Source organism: Mustela lutreola, chromosome 5, assembly GCF_030435805.1.
Source record: "Mustela lutreola isolate mMusLut2 chromosome 5, mMusLut2.pri, whole genome shotgun sequence".
In the NCBI taxonomy this organism is placed as follows: Eukaryota; Metazoa; Chordata; class Mammalia; order Carnivora; family Mustelidae; genus Mustela; species Mustela lutreola.
This window is the reverse complement of record NC_081294.1, coordinates 30,843,108-30,867,044: the sequence shown is the minus strand read 5'-3', so window position 1 is coordinate 30,867,044 and position 23,937 is coordinate 30,843,108. Positions and strand designations below refer to the sequence as shown.

At 45.5% G+C, this 23,937-nt stretch overlaps 1 protein-coding gene across 5 annotated transcripts in view; it reads right to left on the bottom strand.

The window, feature by feature from the left end:
• Positions 1 to 23,937, bottom strand: part of OSMR (oncostatin M receptor) — a 52,075-nt gene that overhangs the window by 13,187 nt on the left and 14,951 nt on the right. For all 5 annotated transcript variants that reach the window (XM_059173843.1, XM_059173845.1, XM_059173846.1 and 2 more), the window contains 8 exons: positions 20,254 to 20,426; positions 14,340 to 14,511; positions 11,667 to 11,942; positions 10,195 to 10,324; positions 9,263 to 9,414; positions 5,416 to 5,558; positions 4,518 to 4,668; positions 1,029 to 1,105 (listed from right to left, as the gene is read on the bottom strand). In XM_059173843.1, coding sequence (XP_059029826.1) covers positions 1,029 to 1,105; positions 4,518 to 4,668; positions 5,416 to 5,558; positions 9,263 to 9,414; positions 10,195 to 10,324; positions 11,667 to 11,942; positions 14,340 to 14,511; positions 20,254 to 20,426 — 1,274 coding nt within the window. The remainder of the gene's footprint in view (positions 1 to 1,028; positions 1,106 to 4,517; positions 4,669 to 5,415; positions 5,559 to 9,262; positions 9,415 to 10,194; positions 10,325 to 11,666; positions 11,943 to 14,339; positions 14,512 to 20,253; positions 20,427 to 23,937) is intronic.

The window sequence follows — 23,937 nt, the reverse complement described above, 5'->3', positions numbered from 1 at the left end:
AGACCATTTGAGCTCCTCAAGAGCACAACGTGTCCAGAGAAGAGGGACCAAGCTAGAGAGGAAGGGCTTCTCTTCAGCCTGGGTAAGAAAGGAGTCAGTGAGTGCGGAGAAGGGAAGACACGAGAAGATCCCGGCAGGAAGAGCCTGGCCTCTGGCCTCCCCCTCTCCCTTCAGCGGTCTTCTCCCTGCACAGTTGTGCCCTGAGCCATTCCTGGAGCACACAGCCCCCTCCAGACCATCCTCCAGGTTCAAGAGAGTTCCCTGCCCACACTGTCTCAAGCTCACTGCCAGGGCCTGCCCCTCCAGTCTGCCTTTTCTAGGGCAGACGGTGGCCCTGGTATGTACACCCCTAGCCCTGAAAATGGACTGTGAGCAGCTGTTTACCCAGGTGTGGCCAGAGCCTGGACACAGAGACTGTGCCCATGTGAGTGCCAGGCTCCCTGCAGAGAGAGCCAGCCTGGAGGTGGGAAGGAGAGCCGGGGCGGGCGCGGGGCATGGCTTGGGGCCAACTCTCCTAGGACTGTTGTGTTTGTTATGAAAACATGATCTGAGGGTCTGAGAGTTCTGAACACAAACCTGGACTTCCAGGTTGCCAGGTTTTAATGGGCTAGGGAGAATGTCAAAATAGATTTTACTTTTTTTTCCCAAATATATTTACATTAAAGTTTTTCAGCTTGATGCATAACTCCTGTATGTAAATATTGCATTTAATATTTATAACTTTTAAATATGGTATACGCTTCTCCACTTACACTCAGGCCTTGAGCCCTGCAAAAGTTAGAGGAGGTGGGAAGAGAAGTTTCAGAGGTTCAGGACTGGCCATCTGTGGAACGGGATGTCAAGGAGGAACAGTCCCAGCATTAGGGAAATGGGAGTAGGCGGGGACTCCTCCCCTGGGTAAGACGTTCTAGTTCTACTGGGCTCGCATTAAGATACCCGCTTCCCCCAACAAAGATGGCGCCAGTATCTGGTGTCACCCCGGAAGACAGTGACAAGCAAACCTATCTTGGGAAATCCATATGTCTTACCTTCCAGAATAGAGTCACAACACAACGTCCCTGCACTGTTTTCACATTTCTCCAGACATCAGGAGCCTCCGAGGGAGCTGAAAGGAACCAAAGGAAAGATCGTATGTCCTGTTATATGTATGTAGAACAATACAACCTGTTTCTAGTTCAGTCAGAAGAAGTGAGGACAACCTGCCTACCTGAGGCTTCCTTCTCACTTTCTTCATTCTCTGTGACTTCTACCCACTTGTCCACAGCCAACTGTTTACACCTCACTAAGTGCACACAGCACAGTAGGTGCTTCACAAAAGGTCTGCTGCATCAAACTGAAAGCTCTTACGAATACCAAGCCTGAGTTTCTGGAAGTCACCAGAAAACTTTGGAATCATTCATCAGTTAGACCAATTGTAGGAGGTTAGTTAGGTAAATTTCTCATTTGCTGAATTTCTAAGAGCAGCAGACCATTGCTACTTCCTTGCTTCATCTGTGAAGGTTGCAATGGAGGTGCACTAATGGGGAGCCCTAGGAGTTGGTGGTTCTCTGACGTGAGTTCATGATTTCACAGTGGCTGTTCCTCTCACTGGTCCTCTCGCCTGGCCTTGGCACCCCTCCTTGATCCCCACACTCCCTCCTCCCCACGCTTCTTTCCCCGCCAGCTCCCAGCCTGCCTGGGGAAGCTGCCTGCCAGTTGGACACTCAGGGCACCCACTCACTCCCTTACTCTACTGTTCCAGAAAAGTCTGTATTTATCACCAGCAAATTGTAGGACAAATGATTTGTGATTTGATTCTAAACATCTCAACGCAAGAGGAATTGTTTTGGAGTATAACACAAAGACTTAGCTGTTTTATAAAAATTTAGTTTACGGTGCCTAATAATTGAAACTTAAATAAGTCCCTTTTTAGTTACTGACACTTTCTCAACTTAAAGATGACTGTGTATTTTTAAAAATGTATTAAGGCAGATTTTATTTTATTTTTATTTCTTTAAAAGATTTTATTTATTCATCTGAGAGAGAGAGAGAGAGAGAGAGGACAAGCAGGGGGAAAGGCAGAGGAAGAGGGAGAAGCAGACTCCTCGCTGAGCTGGGAGCCCGACATGGGGCTGGATCCCAGGACCTGGAGACCATGACCTGAGTCAAAGGCAGACACTTAACCATCTGAGCCACCCAGGCGCCCTGAAGCAGATTTCAATTTGCTAAATAATCCACTGGAGAAGCCAATACGCAGGAAAAAACTTACTAAAATACTCAGAAAGGACACAGGACTCTAAGCTCAATGCAAAATCTTCAGCAGGCTGGTAAGTCAGTCTTTGTGAGAACAGTGCCCTTAGCAGAGCTGTCTGCACTCTGTGTTTGGGTCAATATAGTTTCTGCTGTATTTCTCCTGGTGCCACTTCCATCTGCTCACTACGATTACGCTACAGCTTGACCTTTCCAGCATCAAGCAAAGTGTTGTCAGAGGTTAAAAAAATGTAGATATAGATACATATACACACAGATTCACTACCAGTAGCTTCATTTCATTCTCTTGTTATCAAAAGCAAAATTGATTATTTTCAGATTTTTTTGCACTAAAGAAATACAATTTACTAAAAACTCTACCCTTTTGCCACTATCCTTTTATACTCAATTTTGGTTATAATGTTGGAATAAATTTGGAAGGAAAAAAAAACCAAAGCAGAGCACTATCATTAAAGTAAAAATTCTTTAATCAAACACAACTGAAGGGGGATACCACATTACTGTCAGGAATAGGGCTTTTCTACAGCAGGGATTCTTGAGGAGTCTATGCCTCTAGAAAAAAATTACTGGAGGCCCCCAGGAGGGTGGGAGAGCGGGCTGGGAGGGGGAAGTGGCGGGAGGTGGGGCAGGAACACCAGACAAGGAGAGGAAGGCTGCGGAGGAGAACCAGTGACCACCGCACGTGTAGGCTCGGAAGAGCTGTCCTCGTCAGCCCTCAGCTCCAGTCACTACTTTAAAATGGTCCCCTTGTGGCGAAACAGAAAGAGCCCCTCTAGCCTACACACACACACACACACACACACACACACATGCCTACACACACACACACACATACACACACACACGCCTACACACACACATACACACACACACGCCTACACACACACACACACACACACACACGCCTACACACACACAGAGGAAGAGAAGTTGGAATCAAATAAATACATATATTCCTTCCTTTGGCAGTAAAAGGGCCAGACTTGAATCGACGAGATCCGGAGGCTGTAATAACTGCATCAGGAGACTGAACACACAGAATCAGGTTCTAGGTGAGAGTAGAGCTCTGGAGTCAGAGGGCCGGGGTCTAGGTCACAGTCAACAGCTCTGCCACTCCCTGGTGAGGCCAATTAAATCACTGCTCCTCTGTGCGCCTCGGGGCCCTCACCTACACAGCGAGAATGGTTACCCATTATGTCTCCTGCCTGGTGTGAGGCGTAAGAGAAAAACCCAGCAAGTGCTGGAGCTCTGTGGGGCACTCCGTAAGGGCCAGCTGCCCTAACTGTCATGATGTTACATCTCTGCCCCTTAGTAACTCCACAAACCAGGAATCTACAGGCAGAACTTGCCTCCTCTGTCTGCTGGGCAACAACGATGATTTGTCGTTTTGAGTGGGAAGGAGATGAAAGCTGGGCCGGGCCAGCTCATCTCTGGAGGCCCTACTGGAAGGCACCACAAGCCATAGTTATTTGTCAGAAAGACTCGTGGTTCAGTCAGGGTGAGGAAAGTCCCACCGCAAGAATGATGGAGAAAACTCACAGCTCGCTGTTGCTGAACGAATGATGTGTCACTAAAAATTCAGTTTGCAAGTATCATCACATTTCCACACACAGCCTGAAGTTGTTTGGTATGAGAACAAAGCTTTCCTTGGCATGGACAATACTGTTTGTCCCTAGCCCTTAATTTGAAAAGTCTACACTGATTTACATAGCTCCAGATCCAATGAGGACCCAGCAATACTAGCTTAGAAACCATTTCATGGGCACCTGGGTGGCTCAATGGGTTAAGCCTCTGCCTTAGACCCAGGTCATGATCTCAGGGTCCTGGGATCGAGTCCCACATCAGGCTCTCTGCTCAGCAGGGAGCCTGCTTCCTTCTCTCTCTCTGCCTGCCTCTCTGCTTATTTGTGACCTCTGTCTGTCAAATAAATAAATAAAATCTTTAAAAAAAAAAAAAAAAAGAAACCATTTCGCAAAATCCAATGGGGACCCAGCAATACTAGCTTAGAAACCATTTCGCAAAATCAAAGACGAGAGAGAAAACGTATAAAAGAAAGAACACTGACTGACGCATGTTTGAGGTGGACAGCTTCCCACTCACATGCTGTTAAGCATTTAATCCGGTTCTTTTTAAAAAGAGTATTCAGCCTCTGTTGTAATATGTTCCCCTCGGGTCTGGATACAGTCAAAAGCTCTCAGGGAAACCCTAACCCACCTCCCATGGGTCAGCTGAGATCCTTGAGTGACACTGTAGGGAGCTGAACATACCAGCTTCAGCTGTGGTGAAGTTCTGCTGCGTCCACTCACTCCATTTCCAGAAGTGGTCGCCGTTAGCACAGCGCACCTGGGCCAGGTACTCCGTGTCTGGCTCCAGGCCACTGAAGAGGCGCGCACCATCCACCTTGACGGAAACGTTGTGCTGTTTCAAAGAAAGGGAGGGAGGGAAGAAGGAAGGATAAGAAGAAATGAAATTAAAAGAAAAAAGGAAACAAGAAGAAAGAAGCAGAAGAAGGAACAGAGGAGACAGGTGTAGTGGTGAGCATACTTCATTGCAAAGTCAAATCATAGCATGGTTCAATCAGATTTGGGGTAAGACTTCTTCTTGTTGGGAAAAGAAAATCTCTAAAGCCCTCTGCCCAACTCTAAAGTTTGTGATTAATTCCATGAACTTTTTAATTAAACAGATTAACCTTATCATCTGAACCTGCACAAAAATAAGATTTTATCTATTTATTTTTAAAGATTTTATTTATTTAGTTGACAGAGAAAGAGAGATCATAAGCAGGCAGAGAAGCAGGCAGAGAGAGAGGGGGAAGCAGGCTCCCTGCGGAGCAGAGAGCATGATGCGGGGCTCAATCCCAGGATCCTGAGACCATGACCTGGGTCTAAGGCAGAGGCTTAACCCACTGAGCCACCCACGTGCCCCAAGATTTTATTTTTAATTAATTTATTTATTAGTTTCAGAGGTAGAATTTAATGCTTCATCAGTTGCATATAACATCCAGTGCTCATTATATCAAATGTCCTTCTTAATGCTCATCATCCAATTATCCCTCTCCCACCCACCTCCCCCAGAAATAAGATTCTAAAGAGGCTTTATTCATAAGTCTCTCTGTTCAGAACATAAAGGGATTTTTGAAAATAGGAAATTAAGCAGCATTCTTACTTGTGTCACTTTTCCTTCACCGTAGAGTTCAACTTGGCACAACAGTGTATAATACTTCCCAATAGAGTGTACTTTCCACGTCATGGTAGCACTTGTGGCACTTACATTTTTAAATAATACATTGAAGGGAGCCATTGGGTGCACTGCCAAAAAAAAAAAAAAAAAAAAAAAAAAAGGAAACAAAGTAAAAAAAAAATTCAAGCATAAATCCAAAAAGGCTTTTTGGTAAATAGCAGTTCATGTCTACATTTATTTATTCACTGGTATTTTTTTGTTGTTTGCTTTTGAAAAAATAGCAAACAAAACCAGACTTACAGCCAAGATGGAGTAAGACAACTACAGCCTTCCTCTCTCATCGATTATATTAGAAATTCTGAACAAAACATAAGAAGAAACTACCAGGATTCCTGAAATTAAACAAAAGCAGGCAGATTGTGAAAGAGGATCAAAACGTGGAGAAGTGGCTCATGGGGAGAATATAACAGAACCCAGAGTCTAAACAAAATAACATCAACAATGTCAAAGGTAAAATCCATACATATTCTACATACATAAAACCCAGAATATGTCACCAATTTCTAAAGGAAAAGATAATCAACAGATGCCAAGCTTAAGATGGCCCACATGGCTACAATTATTACAGACTTTAAGAGAGACCCATGTCATAACAGTAAACAAGTTTGAAATGAATAGAGGAAAATGCTTCTTAGCAGAAAAATATAAACTATTTTTTAAAAAAATCAAATGGGAGTTTAGAACTAAAAAATACAATACGTGAAATGAAAAATGGACTGGATAAGGTTCAGGTTTTAAAAAGACAAAGTAAGTACCTCCCATCCTGTCTCTCTTCCTGAATCCAGTCAATACAGTGCATGGAGCATTCTCAAATATTCTACTTAAGAACTCTCAAAGGTAGACAGCAACAGGCAGATTGGAGAAGACCAGAATGTGAAATATCGCTGTGCCGGTAGTGGGGGGTAAAGGAAGACATGGGTTGTAAAGCTTCTATATTTTACGTAAAGTGGAAAATATTAACTCCAAGAAAACTGTGAAATATTAGTAACATAATCTCCAGAGGGAAAAAACAGGAATACAAAGAGATGTAGGAGAAAGTCAGTAGACAAATTGAAGTGGAATACTAAAAAAAATATTCAAATAATCCCAAAGGGGGCAGGCTGGGCAGAGTGGAGGAACACAAAAACAGAGGGAACAAATATAAAATAAATAATAAAATGGCAGATTGAGTCCAACCATATTAATAATTATGTCAAATATAAATGTTCCAAACACACCGATAAAAAGACAAATTGTCAGATGGGAGAGAAACTGAAACCAGTCATGGACCTGCCTTCAAAGTGCAACAGGGAAGCAAACATGAATCATTAACCGCAAAACCAAATGTGACATTGAAAGTGGGGTGACCACAGTGAAAGTGTAAAAGGCCTTTTGACTTAAAAGATGGAGTTCTAGAAGCCCCTATCCTGAGCCTTCGTCTTTATCTCATTATCCACAGGCTCAGCTGTTTAGGCCCAAAGAAAATTCCTCTTCCCCTTGTAACCTGCATGCCTTCCCTAAGTAAGTCCTACCAGCTCCAAAGTGAATTCAGAATATGACCACATCCCACCAACTTCATCATGCCACCTGGTGCAAAGTCTCTGCCTGACGACTGCAACAGCCTCCCATCCAGCTCCCTCTCTCCACCCTCGCCTCTGACAGCCCCACCTGTTCGAGCTTTTCCTACAGCTTAAGTCACGTCACTGACCTGTCCCAATGGACACCTTCTAATACAGCTGGTAAGACTACCCCATTCGTCCCACAGCCCCTGCGTGACCAGGACACTCTGATCTCCTCTCTCTCATAGTATGGGCACAAGAGCATTCTTTCTGTCTCTCAAACAACCCAGAGCTTGTTCTCATCCTATGACCTTCTCAAATCCTATTCTTTTTGCTTCCAATGCTCTTCCCCTAGATGTTTTCTGTTTCTGTCTCATTCTTTGGCAGCCTCATCCTAACTGAAAAGGCATCGGGCATTCTCTACCGCATGACCCGAGTTGACCTTCTCCACAGTGTGGAGCGATACCCGAAATGTGTCCACTCCCCACTCTCATCCCTCATCCCCTCCCCAACACACCTACACCCAAGCTCACATGGGGCAGTCACCCTGTTTTGTTCACTGCCAAGTCCCCAGTGCCAGCTATACTAGAGGCACTCTGTCATTGTCTGACTGACTGGCGATTAAGCTAAAATCTAGAAGATACGGAAGAATTAAGAAAGTAAAAAGCAAGGGATGAGCAATCTAGAAAAAAGGAACATGTGTGAAGATTCTGCATTTCATAAGAGAGAAAACGTCAAAACATAGGAAGAGATTTTCAACCTTCAGGATCTGTATTCAAAACCATGACAGACACCAGCCAGGAAGCTGACACAATGGAAAGGGCAACCCCCCCAGCATGGAGAGGCTGTATGAGTTCAAGGGCCGGGGTAGGACCAGGGCAGCCCCTTTGGAAAACCACTTGGCTTTGTGTCTGAAGTTGCTCATTCACATGCTCTTTGTCCTCACCGATTCCACTTTGGGGTATACACTCAAGAAAACAAAAGGAGGGAGCACCTGGGTGGCTTAGTGGGTTAAAGCCTCTGCCTTCGGCTCAGGTCATGATCTCAGGGTCCTGGGATCGAGCCCTGCATCAGGCTCTCTGCTTATCGGGGAGCCTGCTTCCTCCTCTCTATCTGCCCATCTCTCTGCCTACTTGTGATCTCTGTCTGTCAAATAAATAAAAAACAATTTAAAGAAAACAAAAGGAGGCCAGTCCTACATCCATAATGCTCATAGTAGCACCATCCTCGAGAACAAAAATCTTGATACAACCTGAAAAACCATTAGAGGCCATGCCTGACCAAAATACCATAGATTTATGCAATGAAATACTTCACGGTAATGAAAACCAACGGACTATAACAACACTCAATAATATGGGTCAATATCTGTAATTTACTATCACACAAACAGTACTTACCAAATTATCACATGTGGCTTGATGTCTCTTATAAACATTAAAAACCAATCAAAATAAAAACAGTATTTTTAGGATGACATTAGAAATGAGAATACATACACCTATACATATATACACACATTTGAGATTTTTTTTTATTTTTTTTAAAGATTTTTATTTATTTATTTATTTGACAGACAGAGATCACAAGTAGGCAGAGAGGCAGGCAGAGAGAGGAAGGGAAGCAGGCTCCCTGCTGAACAGAGAGCCCTATGCGGGGCTCAATCCCTGGGACCATGACCTGAGCCGAAGGCAGAGGCATTAACCCACTGAGCCACCCAGGCACCCCAGCACATTTGAGATTTAAATCTGTACTTATCTTGGTGGAAGGAGCCGGGTGGGGGGCTGTGGGATGGGAGAGGCCGTGAGTTCCAGTCAGAGTTCTAGTCTGAAGGTGAGTAGTAAGCAGGCAGGTGCCTATTACATTATCAAAACAAATAACCAGGGACTGTGGGCCATGCATGCTTCCATGAAGAGAAGTGTGGTTTCAACGAGTTATAAATGAAAACTTTTTTTAAAAAGACTTATTTATTTGAGACAGGTGGAGAGAGAGAGAGAGAGAGAGAGAACATGAGTGCATGAGAGGGAGAGCCTGATGTGGGGCTCAATCCTGGGACCCCAGGATCATAACCTGAGCTGAAGGCAGACACTTAACTGACTGAGCCACCCAGGTGCCCCTAAATTAAAAGTTTCACTTAGGATGTGAATTAGGCAAAAATATACAACATTTCCTTGATCACAGAGTGTGTCACACAATGAGTTCGTAACCACAGCGGATTGTGATACTGGTCTCACCTCGATGAGTCAGGTTAAAAAGAAGGTGAACACTTCTCTTTCGTAAGTAGTTTTCAGCCGTGAGTGTGAAGTTATACATGTCTTGCGACTCTGGAGCTACTTGCCAAAGACACCAGCTTTTGTGTTTACAAAGGGTCTTTTTCCCGGAAAATCTTAAAAAAAAAAAAAAAACCACACACACAAAACGACAATTTCAGGATTTATACTTTTGTCAACACAGAGATATATCCCTACACTCAGGGCACACTCAGTAGCCTTCAAATTATGTTCCACATGACGGTGTCGATCCCCTGCCATCAACAAATGTCAAAAGTGAAAACGTTTCAACAAATTCGACTTCTGTGGTGAAATGTGTAATGACCATGTAATGACCGCCTCCCTCCACCAACATAGGGGATGAGACGACTCCTTAATGTATTTTAAATATTCTTTTATTTTTTTTAAAGATTTTATTTATTTGACAGACAGAGATCACAAGTAGGCAGAGAGGCAGGCAGAGAGAGAGAGAGAGGAGGAAGCAGGCTTCCTGCAGAGCTGGGCGCCCGGCGTGGGGCTCGATCGATCCCAGGACCCTGGGATCATGACCTGAGGCGAAGGCAGAGGCTTTAGCCCACTGAACCACCCAGGCACCCCTATTTTAAATATTCTTAAAAAGTTAGAAATTAGGTAGACCCAGAACACCAGATGGAACTATGTTCACATCAAGATTCACCACTAACAGGTTTTCTTATCATTTCTATGTGACAGTTTCCTTTCTCGAAACTCAGGTGGAAAGTATCACACACCACTGAAGGACTTCTTCCTCACTCTGGCAGGATGCTTGTAAACTATCTGTTCACATTTTCCTCAATATCAGAATGTGGCTCTTGTTGCTGTCACAAGCACCTTAAACAAGGAGGACCCTGTCAAGAACGCCATGGGAGCTAACTTACGATTCAAATAACGTGTAGCTCTGGGAAAGCTGTTTGAGCAAGCCGGTGTCACTCCCCGGATCCCAAGTACAGTTCAATGTCATGAAGTCCTGGGTTTCACAAGAAAAGTCCTTGGGCTCCTGGAGGACTTCTGTCCATACAAAGGAAAAAACAGATGAAAGGCCTAGTTAAATCCCTTTAATGAAAGACAAGGAAAACGTAGAGCTCCTTTTGGGTTTCAGGCCACAGAATCACTCTGAGTGATAAAAGCATCACACTCCACCCGTACCTCTAGAAAGTCACAGTTTGGATGCTCATCTGGGCCCCTTCTCCCTTCCCTTGGTCTTCTCTGAGGCATCACCGGGGACCAGTGGTGGGAGCTGTGCCGGGGTCTGCAGTGTGTCCCGGGAGTCATACCCCCAGGGCCTGCTAGGAGGCACTCAACACCTACCACTGACTGACAGACAGCTGGAGTGAGAGGAAGAATGAATGAATGAATGAATGAATGAAGTCAGTGTTGCCTCCCCTGGAAGCTGGGGCTCGCAGACAGCCTCGGGGATGTTAGGCTTGAGATGCCAGCAAGTCCGATCTGGGGGACTGCTAAGCTGGGCAGCAGGGCGCTGAGAGTTCCAAGGTCAAGTGCAGTACCTCCAAGTCATCCCCTCCTTCCCTGCACCCCCCACTCGGCATGCCTGCAGCTCTCAGAAGCCTGGCCCGGGAGACAGTGGAGGTGGGTGCCCGGGAGCCTGGAGCACGCCTCGGGCCTGAGAAGCAGGAGAAAGCAGGCTCAGATGTTGCCCCCCCGCCAGTGCAGGGAATGGAGGTCTCCTGACCACATGCAGGAGGCCCCCGGGCACGTGCACCAGACCTCCGTGAAAAGCGCAGTGCTCCCCCTTCCCTGCTGCCAGCCACGGAGGCACCTGACGTTTTCCACACCCACTTCAGAGCGGGTTCCTCTGGATTCCTTGGCTACAGTGTTGGGGCCAGGCCTGTTTGTGTTCATTCACCATCAAACAGCCAGTCCTGGTCTCACTTCACAGAGAAGGAAACTGGCTCAGAGAGGTGGGGAAACTTGGCCAAGGTGGCACGCCCAGGCACAGGAAGATGATTCGAACCCAGGTCTTCTGGGTGCAACACTGGTTGCTTCCCTGGAGTCGGTGCCCTGCCCTCTCTCCCACTCCACCCCCTCGGCCCCCCACCATGTTGCAGTCCTGCCGCATGGCTGAGGCAGGCAGGGCCCTTCCCAGTGGTCCAGGAAATGGGCCGAACTTTCTCCCCTTTAATAATCTTGGTCTCTAGGAATAAAACGGTCAATAAGGCCAAGATAACAATAGGAACCCCTTCAAGATCTTTTTCAGAATCTCTTCTAGAAGACTGGGGAGACAAAAGAAGATCCAGACCATGGGTGGAAATGTATACTTGCCCTCTGGGACAGGAAATTCCATCTATTCTAGGAAACAGGAGAGAAGAGCGCAGAGCATGTGCACACTTACTTGACACAAAGAGAACGGTGCCCTTTATCCCGTCTCCTTGGCCCGGCTTACAATAGATATTTGTCCCGGTTTCCCTAATGAAAGCAACATGATTCAAGTTGAACACGGACACATTTGGATCGAGCTGTTCTCCCTGCATCCGTACTCCTTCCAAATAACAGGATATGTTATTCTGATGGCTTTTGGAAATGTAACAAATGGTGACATTGGAGCCTTCTTCCACGAGCTTATCTTTAGGGAAAATGAACAGCGGGTCCTGTCCAAGAGAATTCTGTACTGCAAGAGAAACAAAAGGCCGATCAGTTAGAACATCACTCAAGTTTCAAATCAGCCCCTCTGGTTTGAAACAAACAATGACAGCTTTAGCCTCTTCTACCTGTTGGGGAAAAGCCGAGCCTAAACCTCTGGGCAAACCTAGAAAAGTTCAGGGCTGCGCAAACACTCCTTCTTCCAAGGGTTCCTACTGTTAGGCAAAATGTTGCTGACATTCCTACTGCAAAGACAGTGCATCCCTCGGCCCTGGGATCAGGTGTCCCTGCCAGCTTTGCTTGTGACAGCCTCTATGGGCCACAGCCCCGAGAGAGGTTCTGCATTAGGTAGGACGTACAATATCTCTTACCACCAGCACAGGTAGGATCCACCGAGCCCAAGTTCACTCACCCAGCAGGTGGCAAGGCCACATTCACATCTGCCAGGCCTGCCCATCTCCATAGCCACGTGTGTCCCCCATCCCCCCTTTTTATGGTTTTATCTACTTGTTTTAGAGAAATTAAGCAAGAAAAAGAACATGAGCAGGAGGGACAAAAGGAGAGGGAGAGAGATAATCCCAAGCAGACTCTATGCTGAGTGCAGAGCCCTACACGGGACTCGATCCCACAACCTGAGATCATGAGATCATGTTCTGAGATCATGATCTGAGCTGAAATCAAGCTTCGGATGCTCAACTGACGGAGCCAGCCAGGCACCTCCACGTGTCCCTCTTAATCTCTACGTTGTACTACTGACCACATCTCTGCCCACCTTCTCGGAAATGCCAAATAGCTCCTTTTCCACCGTCTTTCCTCCTGTACGACCATCAGTGTATAAAAATCCCCAGGTGTCTCCCATTTCAAGCCAACTCGCTGCCCTCCCTCTGCCTCCTTCCCGCCCCTTCAGCCCTGCTCCCCCCAGTCGCAACCCCCGAAGGGGCTGCCTGCTCTGACTGCTTGGCTCCCTGCCTCCCACTCAGTCAGCCCACCATAGCCACGGAAACCGCCACCATGGACCTCACCCTGCCGTGTGGCCTGTGCAGGGGAGCTTTTTTAAAGGTTCCAGGCAAGTCTCATGGGCAACACGGCTGAGAACCAATGTTTGGGGGCTAGAATACACAGTCAGGTTTTTCATTCATCCTTGACTTAGACCAGAAATTACAGCTTTGAGAAATCTAGCCTATTTTATCAAAGCTGTTTATAATGTTGTCCTGTCTCTTACTATCTTTTCAGTCTGTTTTTTTTTCTGTGTGTCCCTCTGTCAGCAGTAGGATGTAATGTGAACGGTGGGGGTGGGGGTGCTCTGGAGCTAGGCTGGTCCGGGCTGGAACTCCAACTCTACCACTTACAGGCTCGATGAACTTGCATGGGTTCTTTAAGCTAATTGTGATCAGTTTCCTCATCTGTGAAGTGGGGATAAGAACAATTCCAAAGGGCTGATTTGAGGGCTAAATTAATATGGAGAGTGCTTAGAACATGACTAAAATGAAGATTTAATTCTATTAGCAGTATTAAACTAATAACAAGGCTACTCATGGGTTAATGTTTGCTATCAGTTTGACTTTAAAAGATGTGTATAAACACAACAAAGGAATGGTTCTATGGGCAGGAATTCCAGATTATCTGGCAAATGGTGTACATTAAGAGAGCCAAATGGCCTTGCTTTAGAACCAGCTTATAGTTTAAATGAAGCATAATAAGCTGTGGTAAAATCCATTTTAGATTTTAATGATAACAAAATTAAATTATCAAAATTAGGAGATACATACAACATATTTCTCCATAATCTCATTACTCAAATGAAGACTTGATTTCATTGTTTCCATATTTCACTGCTTCTCTCTACCTTAGGGGTTGGCAGGCTCGGGCCCATGGACCAATTCTAGTTTGCCATCTGTTTTTGTAAATAAAGTTTTATTAGAACACAACAATTCTCATTTGTTTACATATTGCTTAAGATGGCTTTCCCATTATAATTACACGTCTCAGAGTCATGGCTAAGACTAACAGGGTCTGTACAGCCTAAAATATAGTTCCTATCTTGCCCTTTACACAAAAGCTTCCTAACCTCTGCTCTAGGTGCAGATACATTTTGTCTTCTTCTAATAAAAGCATATGTACAATTTATGTCCTGCTTTGTTCTCTTAGTAGTTGTAATAAACACGAGTTCCATGTTTGGAAAATAAATATGAAATTGTCTGAACTTGCATAATTATCTCTGAGAATAAATTGTGAGGCAAAACCGTAGACGTCTATCTCCTGGTGGCACGGTTCACACCCGGACTTCTTCATTCCAAGGGAAGACAAAGAAAAATAATGTCGGTTTCTACTCGGTCTCCTCAAAAGACTTCTACTATTTGGCTATCAATCCCTAAGTAATATTAAATATTCGAGCTTTTAATTCTTTTACCACCTCCATTCTTACCATCTGCTTCCTCCCATGAACTCCAGCTGCTCCAGACCCTTGGCCCAGGGGTCTTGGCAGCATCTACTGCACTCCTCATTCTTATAAAATGTTTCGCGCATTCCAAGGGGAGCTTGGATTCCCAGCTCCAGTGCAGAACCTGGTTCCACTTCACAGTGGTGGTGTAGTTCTCCTAGAAAGAAAGGGAAAAATTTGGAAATGTGGATCCATGCTGTCCTGGAAAATGGCCTGATTAGAGTTACCCCAAGCACTCAGCCAAGAGCCCACTGCAGCTCCCAGATACACGCAAGAGTGGTCCATCCCTAAGCAGCCCACTCCCCGACTCCAGCGTCACAGCAGAACCTTCCACAGCCTCCTGCCTTTTGAGAGCTCATCTCCCACCCGCCGATGGCTCTCTGATTCTAGGGGACTTGTGGGGAACAAGTTAAAGAAAGCTGAACATACTCAAGTCTTGGGGGGAGAGGTCAGAGTTAGAAGGTAGGCAAGGGACTCGTCACACAGAGGCTGCTAAGAAAACTTTTGCAAACTAAGAACTAATTCAGTCATTCTTTTTTTTTTTTTTTAAAGATTTTATTTTATTTATTTGACAGACAGAGATCACAAGTAGGCAGAGAGGCAGAGAGAGAGGAAGAAGCAGGCTCCCTGCTGAGCAGAGAGCCTGATGTGGGACTCAATCCCAGGACCCTGAGATCATGACCTGAGCCGAAGGCAGCGGCTTAACCCACTGAGCCACCCAGGCGCCCACTAATTCAGTCATTCTTTAAAAATAAGCAAGACCAAGGAGTATTTTCTTAATAATTTTTTTTAGCCACAGCCAGATCAAGTTGGCCAAATCTTTGTAGAGAGGGCAGGCCCTCATGGTACCCAGGAGTACCGAGGGCTCTCCGAAGCCAGTAGGAGGCTCTCCGTGAGGCCTTTGGGCTTTGTTTGTCTGTTTTCTGCTTGGTTTCATTTGGTCTACTTGTCTTTGCAGATATGGTGGCCAAGGGGACATGTCCTCTGAGCTCCGCCTGTTAGAATCTTCAGTCCCCAGGGAGGTCAAGCACACAAGATGTCTTACACTGTGCTCTTGGGAAGCTTGTTCAAGTTGAACTGCAACTGCTCTTCCCACACAGCCTTTTCTTTTTTTTTTTTTAAAGATTTATTTATTTACTTTAGAGACAGAGTACGTGAGTGGGGGAGGGGCAGGCGAAGAAAGAGAATCTTGAGCAGACTCTGTGCTCAGTGCGGAGCCCGGTGTGGGGCTTGATCTCATGACCTGAGATCATGACCCAAGCCTAAATCAAGAATCAGATGCTTAACCACCTGAGCCACCCAGGCGCCCCTCCATACAGCCTTTCATCTTGATCTTTCTAAAATTCTGGTGTCTTCTTTCTCTCATTCAATGGGCTTCGATGGTTCCTTTATACCTTACCCTCTCAGCCATCTACATGCTGATTCCAACCTGCCTCTCCCTCACAAGGACCTCCTCTCTGGACACAGTGGTCTACCTTGCACTTGGGGAATAGCTTTGTACTTTTACACCTCAGTGTCTGCTCACCCAGTGTCCCTGGTTTAGGGTCCCCATGCCCCTTCTGCATTAGGAATGAGTCCAGGCTATACCCACCCCTACCCCCCCAGAAGTCCTCCTGCATACTGGGTATAGTCATTGGCATTTCATCTGTGGTTGGGTTGTGTCCCTGGCTGGAGCATGGCCCCAAGAGAACGGACACAGGGCTTTGTTCTTCTTCCCATTCTGCAAGGCTCCGGGCACTCAGGCTCCCCGGTGGGCCCCTCCAGGACACTTGCTTTCTGTCCCCACTGCTGGATGATGGGAACATCAAATGCTTGCACTTCCTGGGGAAAACTGAGCCTGCAGCCCCATTTCTAAAGGCCAATCTAAAACCCTATAGTCATGAGGATGGGGGTGACGTGCGTGTCACACACAGCCAGTGCTGACAGACTCTGAGGCCTTCCCTCCACTTTCTCCTTCCCCCCTTCCGGGCCACAGCGGAGCCTGGGCCGAAGCCGGCGCAACCCTGGGGTGAGAGCACCTCGGCCCACCTCACAGTGCACAGCCCTTGCCCTCCATGTGGGACTCCAAGTTACAAAATATTTCTCTTTTGATTTATTGTGTTGCTTTACTCCCAAACTACAAAATACACGTTTTAAATACAAGATTTGAGGTCCCGATCTACACAACTTTTCCTATTTAATACAAACAATCTTGAGTCCATTTTGATTAAATCTTGTTTAAGAGCAAATACCAAAAAACCAACCAACACACCAACCCAGAAACTGCATCAGTAATGGTGACCTTGCTGTCCACAAGCCAACAGTTTGGGCTTTTCCTCCTGCATCTCTTGGGAATTGAGCCACTTTTGTCATCCCGGAGTGTCACCAGTCACTCCAGGCACCTCTCTGCTGGGCCCATCGCACAGCCCCCTTCATACGGGTAATGCTTTGCCTTCTCCCACTGCCCCACCTGGTCTCCGCTGTGAGCCAGAGCAGACTTTTCAAACACTTCCAGCCAGATCCTGTCATTCCTCTTTTTTTTGTGGCTCTCAGGATAAAACAGGAAAACTGAGCATGACCTCCAGCGTCCTGTGTGGTCCACCTGGGGCCACGCCTGCCCCTCTGTGCTCCAAGCTTTCAGGCCTGGGAGCTCACAGCCCTCCCCTCAGCGCCTCAGCTCACACCTGTGGGCGCTTCCCAGAATATTCTTCTCCACCCTCCCTTCTAAATTAGCTTCTAATCCTCTTCCTTATTTTGGCTCAGAAAGTCCTTCTTTCAAGTTGCTGGAGAAGGTCAGGCCTTGTCGGAACCCCACAGCACCTTGTCAGCTGCCAGCACGGCACATCCCACATTTGGGACACTCTGGTCTGTGTGTTTTTTCTCCTCATTCCCGCTCAGCTCTGACAGACCTACGCCTTGAATCATGGCTGGACCCCGGCTCCCAGTCTCCCAACCGTGCGCTCAGTGATTGCATCATTAACAGGCGGTGTGGACTCTGTTTTCCTCAGAGGCTATTGTGCGGATTCTGTCTAACCACACACTTGTGCTTTGCGCTGCTCATAGCCTTGTCATGGAGGAGATAAAACTTTCCTTGAATGCACCAATTCAGTGATTTTTTTTTTTTTTTTTAATGTGATGAATTGTGCTGGGGCTGTTTTCATTCACTGAAGTGGCAAGTTTCATTTGGCAGACACCAGTAAGTCGCAAGAAGTTGGCACATTCATCTCTCCAGGAGTCCAAGTGAGGTCACAGACTCGAGCGCAGATCCCTGGCAGACTCCGCTCCTGGCCCCCTTCCGGGCCTGCGCTAGGACTCCACGCCGCCATCCCTGGCCACTGACCCGACCAGAAGGCCAGCAGCCGGGCAGGCCGAGGGCAGAAGCGGGTCCAGGCGAGACCTGTGGTGTGGGCAGGCGGCTGGCTGCCAGCAAGTCTCTGCGTGGCCCTCACAATCCGGGAGGCAGCCCAGGGTCCCCGGCCCGGCTGCAAGCACTTGGGACCAGGACGGTCCTCCTTGGCTTGGTTAGGCACATGACCACCAGAGGCAGGAATCCTGAAAGCTGTCCTTCCTCCGCATGCAGGAAAGCGAGCTGCCAGCCTTGCCTTACGGGGAGCCACCTGATGAAAAGGGAGACTGCACTCTCTTCAGAAGCAGTCCCCTCGGCTGGCTTCCTTCCCCTCAGCTGCAGGGGGATCTCATGTCTCTCCTTGACTTTAGGTCTGGAAGGGTCAGACAAAGGCTTCTTGTGGTATTGTCTGTTCTGGGAGGCCTGGCCGCTGATTCCCCTGGGCGTGCCTGTGGCCTCACCCCTGTCTGGGCATGTGACTGAAGGAGGATATTGTCCTGGCTCGGGGAGCTGCCCGGCACAACACACCACTCTCCTCTCCCCTGTCAGGCTGAGCTGGGTGATAATGGGGTCCAGATATTGGACGAGGCAGAGCTCTAGTCGCGAAGATCTCGAGCCTTAGTAGTTTACAGAAGCAGGTTTGACAAGCTGCTCTCCCCAGAAAAAAGAGCTCTTAGACCAATCAAAGGTGAAAACAGAAATGAACAAGTGCCTGTTAGAAAAATAAAAAATGGGATCCACTTGGTCTATGGTTAGCGTTACTTCTTCTCATGGTGTTAAGTACTAGTTTTCCATGAATTCTTCCAGCATTTCTCTCAAACTTCCTTTTCTTAGACAACTAGCCTCAATATGACCTTTGGGCGATATTTTCCTGGGTCTAAATCGACAACCAATGAGTGCAACCATCAAAAATACAAAAATATGGGGGCGCCTGGGTGGTTCAGTTGGTTAAGCGTCTGACTCTTGATTTCGGCTCAGGTTGAGATCTCAGGGTCATGAGATCGAGCCCCACATCAAGCTCCACACTGGGCATGTAGCCTGCTTGGGATTCTCTTGCTCCCTTCGTCCCTCCCCTGCTCACTTGCATGCACTCTCTTTGTCTCTCTCCTCTCTTAAAAAAAAAAAAAAATACATACATACATATATAAATGAAAGTACAAAAACGATTAGTATGAGCTCCAGTGGACAGATATGCTGATGGTAGAAAGTGAGCAGTTGTAACACGTAATGCTTTTGCTTAAAATTGGAACACTAGGGATGCCTAGGTGGCTCAGTCAGTTGGGGGGCTGCCTTCAGCGCGGGTCATGATCCCGGTGCCCTGGGATCGAGTCCCACATCGGGTTCCTTGCTCAGCAGGGAGCCTGCTTCTCCCTCTGCCTCTGCCTGCCACTCTGCCTACCTGTGCGCGCTCTCTCTCTCTCTGACAAATAAATAAAAATAGAATCTTAAAAAAAAAAATGGGAACACTAAACAACTCTCACTGCGGGAAATGACTCTTGGCGGCATGGAATGGCAGACTGCTATCAACCTGGGTTGACAAAGTCCAAGTTATACTTAAGGCCTCTCACCCAGATCTCAAATGCATGAACATGGAAAGTAACCGGAGGCTTCAAAATGAGTAGCATTTCCACTTTCCTAAAGGAACTAACCATTCCGAATCCCTGCGCCCACGCTTCCAATGCCTGAGAGAAGAGTAGCCCTTGGCTGAGCAAATGGAGATCCCCAGCCGTGGGGAAACATCCCTGTGTTTCCCTTCACGCCAGGCAAATATTTTGTTCCCCTTCAAGGAGACAACATTCCGTTGTGTTGTCCTTCAGCATCCTCTGATAATGACTGAGCACGCTGTGTGGGTAGATCATTAAGGGTCCCCAGACCATAAAATGGAAACTTAATGCACGAGATGGAGAAGCGTCAGCTAAATGGGCCAACCATGATCTGAACCAAGACAAGTGACAAATCCCAAATAATTCAAAGGCAAAAATGATTGTGAAATGAAGGATTTTCATAACTTAATTTGCTGTAGAAAAAGCCAGAAGTGAGGTAACAAAGGACATCTTAAGTTACTCTCCAACATGGTGGGTCCAGGAAGAACCTCTTTGCTGGAGAGAACATATAGTGCTTGGACTCATCCTTCCTTGTATGAGCACAGTATGAGCGAAGCAACAGACAGGAAGCCACACTAGCAAGAAGAATGCTGCCAAATAAGTACATCTAATTGAGGAAAATGTCTGGTGGACAGGAAAGAAAGAGGGAAGAGAAAAAAGAAGGTTGGTGTTCATGGATTTTTGGAATTAGGACTCAAGGATGGACCCACTAGCCTGCTTAGGAGATAGAGCAGAAGTGAGGAAATGATTTGTTTCCATAACATATAGCATCCAGCCTACTGAACCAAAGCTGTCATGTTATTTGGTTCCATACCCTCTTAACTAAAAACACAGAAATGTAATTGTTTTGGAAAACCATGTTGAGTGGCTAAAATGTTTCTATATTGGGATTTTTGTGGATGTTATAAAAGAAAGATCTTGGTGTCAGAAAAGGATTAATATGTTGAGCCAAAAAAAAAAATGTACTTACCACCCAGATGACATTAGATGTTTTAATTCTACTGATTTCTATCTGAAAAACCATTCTGAATTCCTGATGATGAGCAAGGTTGTGGACAGTCCATTGTAAATGCAAACACTGACATGTAGTATTGACGGAAACTTTCAGGGATTCAGGGGCCCATGGCAAAGGTTCAGACAAGCCTGAAAGGTCAAAAATAAGATATGAAATAACATTTAATAGGAACACAATTGAAGAGTCACAGATAATAAACTGGTCAGTATCACCACCGTCTAGTTTTGGAAAATAATGCTCACAGGTGCCTCTTAGAATTAGCCATCTTGAAAGTCCGCAAGGGAATTAGGAAATCATTTGGTAGATAAAGAAATTAAAGCCTAGATAAATGAAAGGCTATATAAAGAGGAATCTTGGCTATAAATTTCATATTCCTGGAAATCAAAAATGAGTTTTCTGTTTGAAAATCTGTATTTCATAGTTTATTAAATAATTCTGAAGTGGGAGCATACCCTATCTCTAGACATGATTGCTTAGATCTCAATGCACTACACTTAAAACACTGCTGGAAAGAATTTACTGAACTCTGTGGATAAGACCAGCAAGGCACTTGCGTGAAATGAAATAATTGTGATGATGTTCTTAGCTCAAGGAAGGACCCCAGTTGGAGAGACACAGGCACTCAGAACAGGTAAATCCATAGAGGAGTAGAGAAGACTGGTGATCGCTGGGGGCTGAGGACGGGAGCAGTTGAGAGTAAGTGCTTCATGATTACAGGGTCTCCTTTTGGGGTGATAAAAATGTTTTGGAACTACACGGAAGTGCTGGTTGCATATTTTTGAATGTACCAAATGTCACTGATTTGCTCATTTTAACCACAAAATGGTTAATTTTAAGTTATGTGAATTTCCCTTCAATAAAATTTTTTTTACATATCCATGATCATGATAAAAACATTCAAATGATACAGAGATTGAGACCCTATCGTCCTACCAACTTCACTCTATGGCCATGTTTAAATCAGATGCTTTTCTCGACCTTTCCCATACACTTAAAAACACACTAGACTGTGCATTCCATTTTATATTTTTTAAAGTGCTTGGGTTATTTTTCAGAAAGCTATAAAGAGAAGTAAAGCTATAATGCTACTACTCATTATTTCTGGATGGTGAAGCAGAGTGATTTTACTTTTTTATGCTTTTTTTGTATTTTGTAAATGTTCTTTAGAAGCATGCGTTACTTTTGGACCCCATAATACGCTAGATTTTACAAGAACTAGTCTTCTAAGACACCTAGTTCACTCCAGTGTGATGATACTTCAGGATGCAGAATTTAGTCCTCTGGGTCCATCTGCACCAAAAGGCTAGGCACCAGTCATTTTTCCAGTTTTATTTCCCACTGCAAACTTAATGAATTGGCATTTTGAGTCTTTTTTTTTTTTTTTTTTGCATTCTGATTCTCAATGAACTTTGGCAGAGTGAGTCATTTATCAGACCCCATTCATACAAAGTTAAATGAAGTCAGCTGGAATTTCTGAACCCTTGAAGCCCAAAACATGATGGCCACTTTCTATTATTATTTGGTTAGAGATTTTTTTTTCTCCTTTGTGAATAAAATTTCTCTACTCTTTAGTTAAAAGCAATGGCCATTATTTATCCTCTCCTTATACCAGTCAGTTGGGGGAGTCTTCCAAGCCTAAGATTAAGCTAAATAAAAGGAGGTTTAGGGGGACAAAAGAGCAGATCCCTTAGGGAATAGGAGAAAATATTTTAAACAATTAATAATAACCACTAGCACAGAGAAGGCTGGATCTGCAAAATCATCCCAGCTCCCCTGGCCCTCATTCCATTTTGTCTGCGTAGTAATTTGTTGCTGTCAGTCTCACACTCTAGATGCAAACTTCCTGGAAGGCAGGGTCCGAGGTAGAGACATCTTTGAATGGGCTCTTGTCCCCAGCACTCGGCACAACCTCTTTCCCACAGCGATGTTGACCTCAAATCACAGGGACTCAGGATCTCCACAAGTTCTCAAGAGCACAACAAGCAACAGCTTGTCTCTCCTCGTCCGTGGCATTCTCTTCTCCCCAGGGCTGCTTTTCTAAGCCCTTGTTTGAGCACTGATCACAGTGTGTCTCCCGGTGTCTCCCCAAGGACTGTGAACTCGACAAGGGCAGGACTAAGTCTTACTCAGCTCCGTGAAACCAAGTCCAATCACACACCTGTCACAGTGTGGACACCCAGAGACTCCTTGCTAAAGGATGAGTCAACAAAGAGTAAATCAACTTTACATCTGGTAAAGTAAAATTTAAAGTTGATTTACAGTAAATCAACTTTACTTCTGGAGGGTTGAGAAAGCTACTGTGTGATGCTTTAGGTAAAAGAGGAACTCTATTGACGTGAGCGATCCGTGAGTGCTGAGTAACTCAAGGAGTTGGGAGAGACATCAGTCAGAAATAATTCGGGTCAAAAGCAATTGAGGACTTCCTTGGGAAACAGTGGGAGACGTCAAGGTAAAGTCAGAGAGATTAAGCGACTGTGCAGACTCTTAAATCCAAACGCATTATTTTCCAATGAGGAAACCGAGTTTTAAAAAAAGGGAAGTGACCTCCCAAGAGCACCCAACTAGACCCGAACCCAGGGTTCTTGGCCCTCACTCAGCTTTCTTTTTATAGTGAGAAGTGGGTGATCAGACAGCCCCGGGTTTAATCACAGACTCTTCTCATACTTCTCTCATCTAGGCTCTTTGTCTGGCCCTGACACTACTTAAGAAAATAAACCACGGTTCATGTATAACTTGGGACATCACACAGCCATTTAATAGAATGTTATTGCTAAAAGAACATTTGAGATCAAAGCTAAAAAGCTTCATTGTATGTTGTATTGTTTTAAAAAGCATATACTGAAGTACACATACTAAAATATACATATTTTACTTGCATATACTTTTATATTTTACTTATATTTACATATTATAGTGTAATTTCCCAGTATATATATTTACACTAGATACAACATATATACTTTATATAGAGTTTTAAAAGTCCATACGTGGTATAAATATTCCCAGTATGTATAGTGTAATTTCACTTCTACCAAAAAAAAAAAATCTATGTTTTTACATCTCTGTCTTGGTCTATATGGTACTTACATGAGAGAATGGAAGAAAATAAACCAAATGCTGTAGTCACGATCTCTGACGGAAGCAGACACGAGCCCAGCAACAAGTGGAAGTGAGTCTGGGTTCTGTCTCATGGGTCGGGAGAAGCTAGGACTTCAGAACCCAAGTCTCAGCCCTGAGCCTGGCTGGGCCATCGCGTGGGAGGCCCATTATTAGCGGGTACCTGGCAGAGGTGGCAAAAACTGAGACGAGAAACCCAAGTGGTGTGAGGACAAGGACAAAGACAGGATTAGGTGGCAAGGCAGGCATGCGTAGCTGAGAAAGCAAAAACAAAGACTGGTGAAGAGAGAAATGGGTAGTGAATGTCTGTTGTAAATGAAAGAAGCAGAAAAGGTCCATTCTTCCCTGCAATTTCTTCTGAGAACAGTGTCTTGCACGTAGAAGGTACCTACTCAGTCGTCATTGGATCAGATAATGAGACTTCACTAGGGAAGGGAACTGGGCCAAAAATTTGGGATTAAATGCATTGGATTTTCTGTAGAGCCTGGAGCCGGGGGCATGGGTCTGTCTGAGAATCAGAGG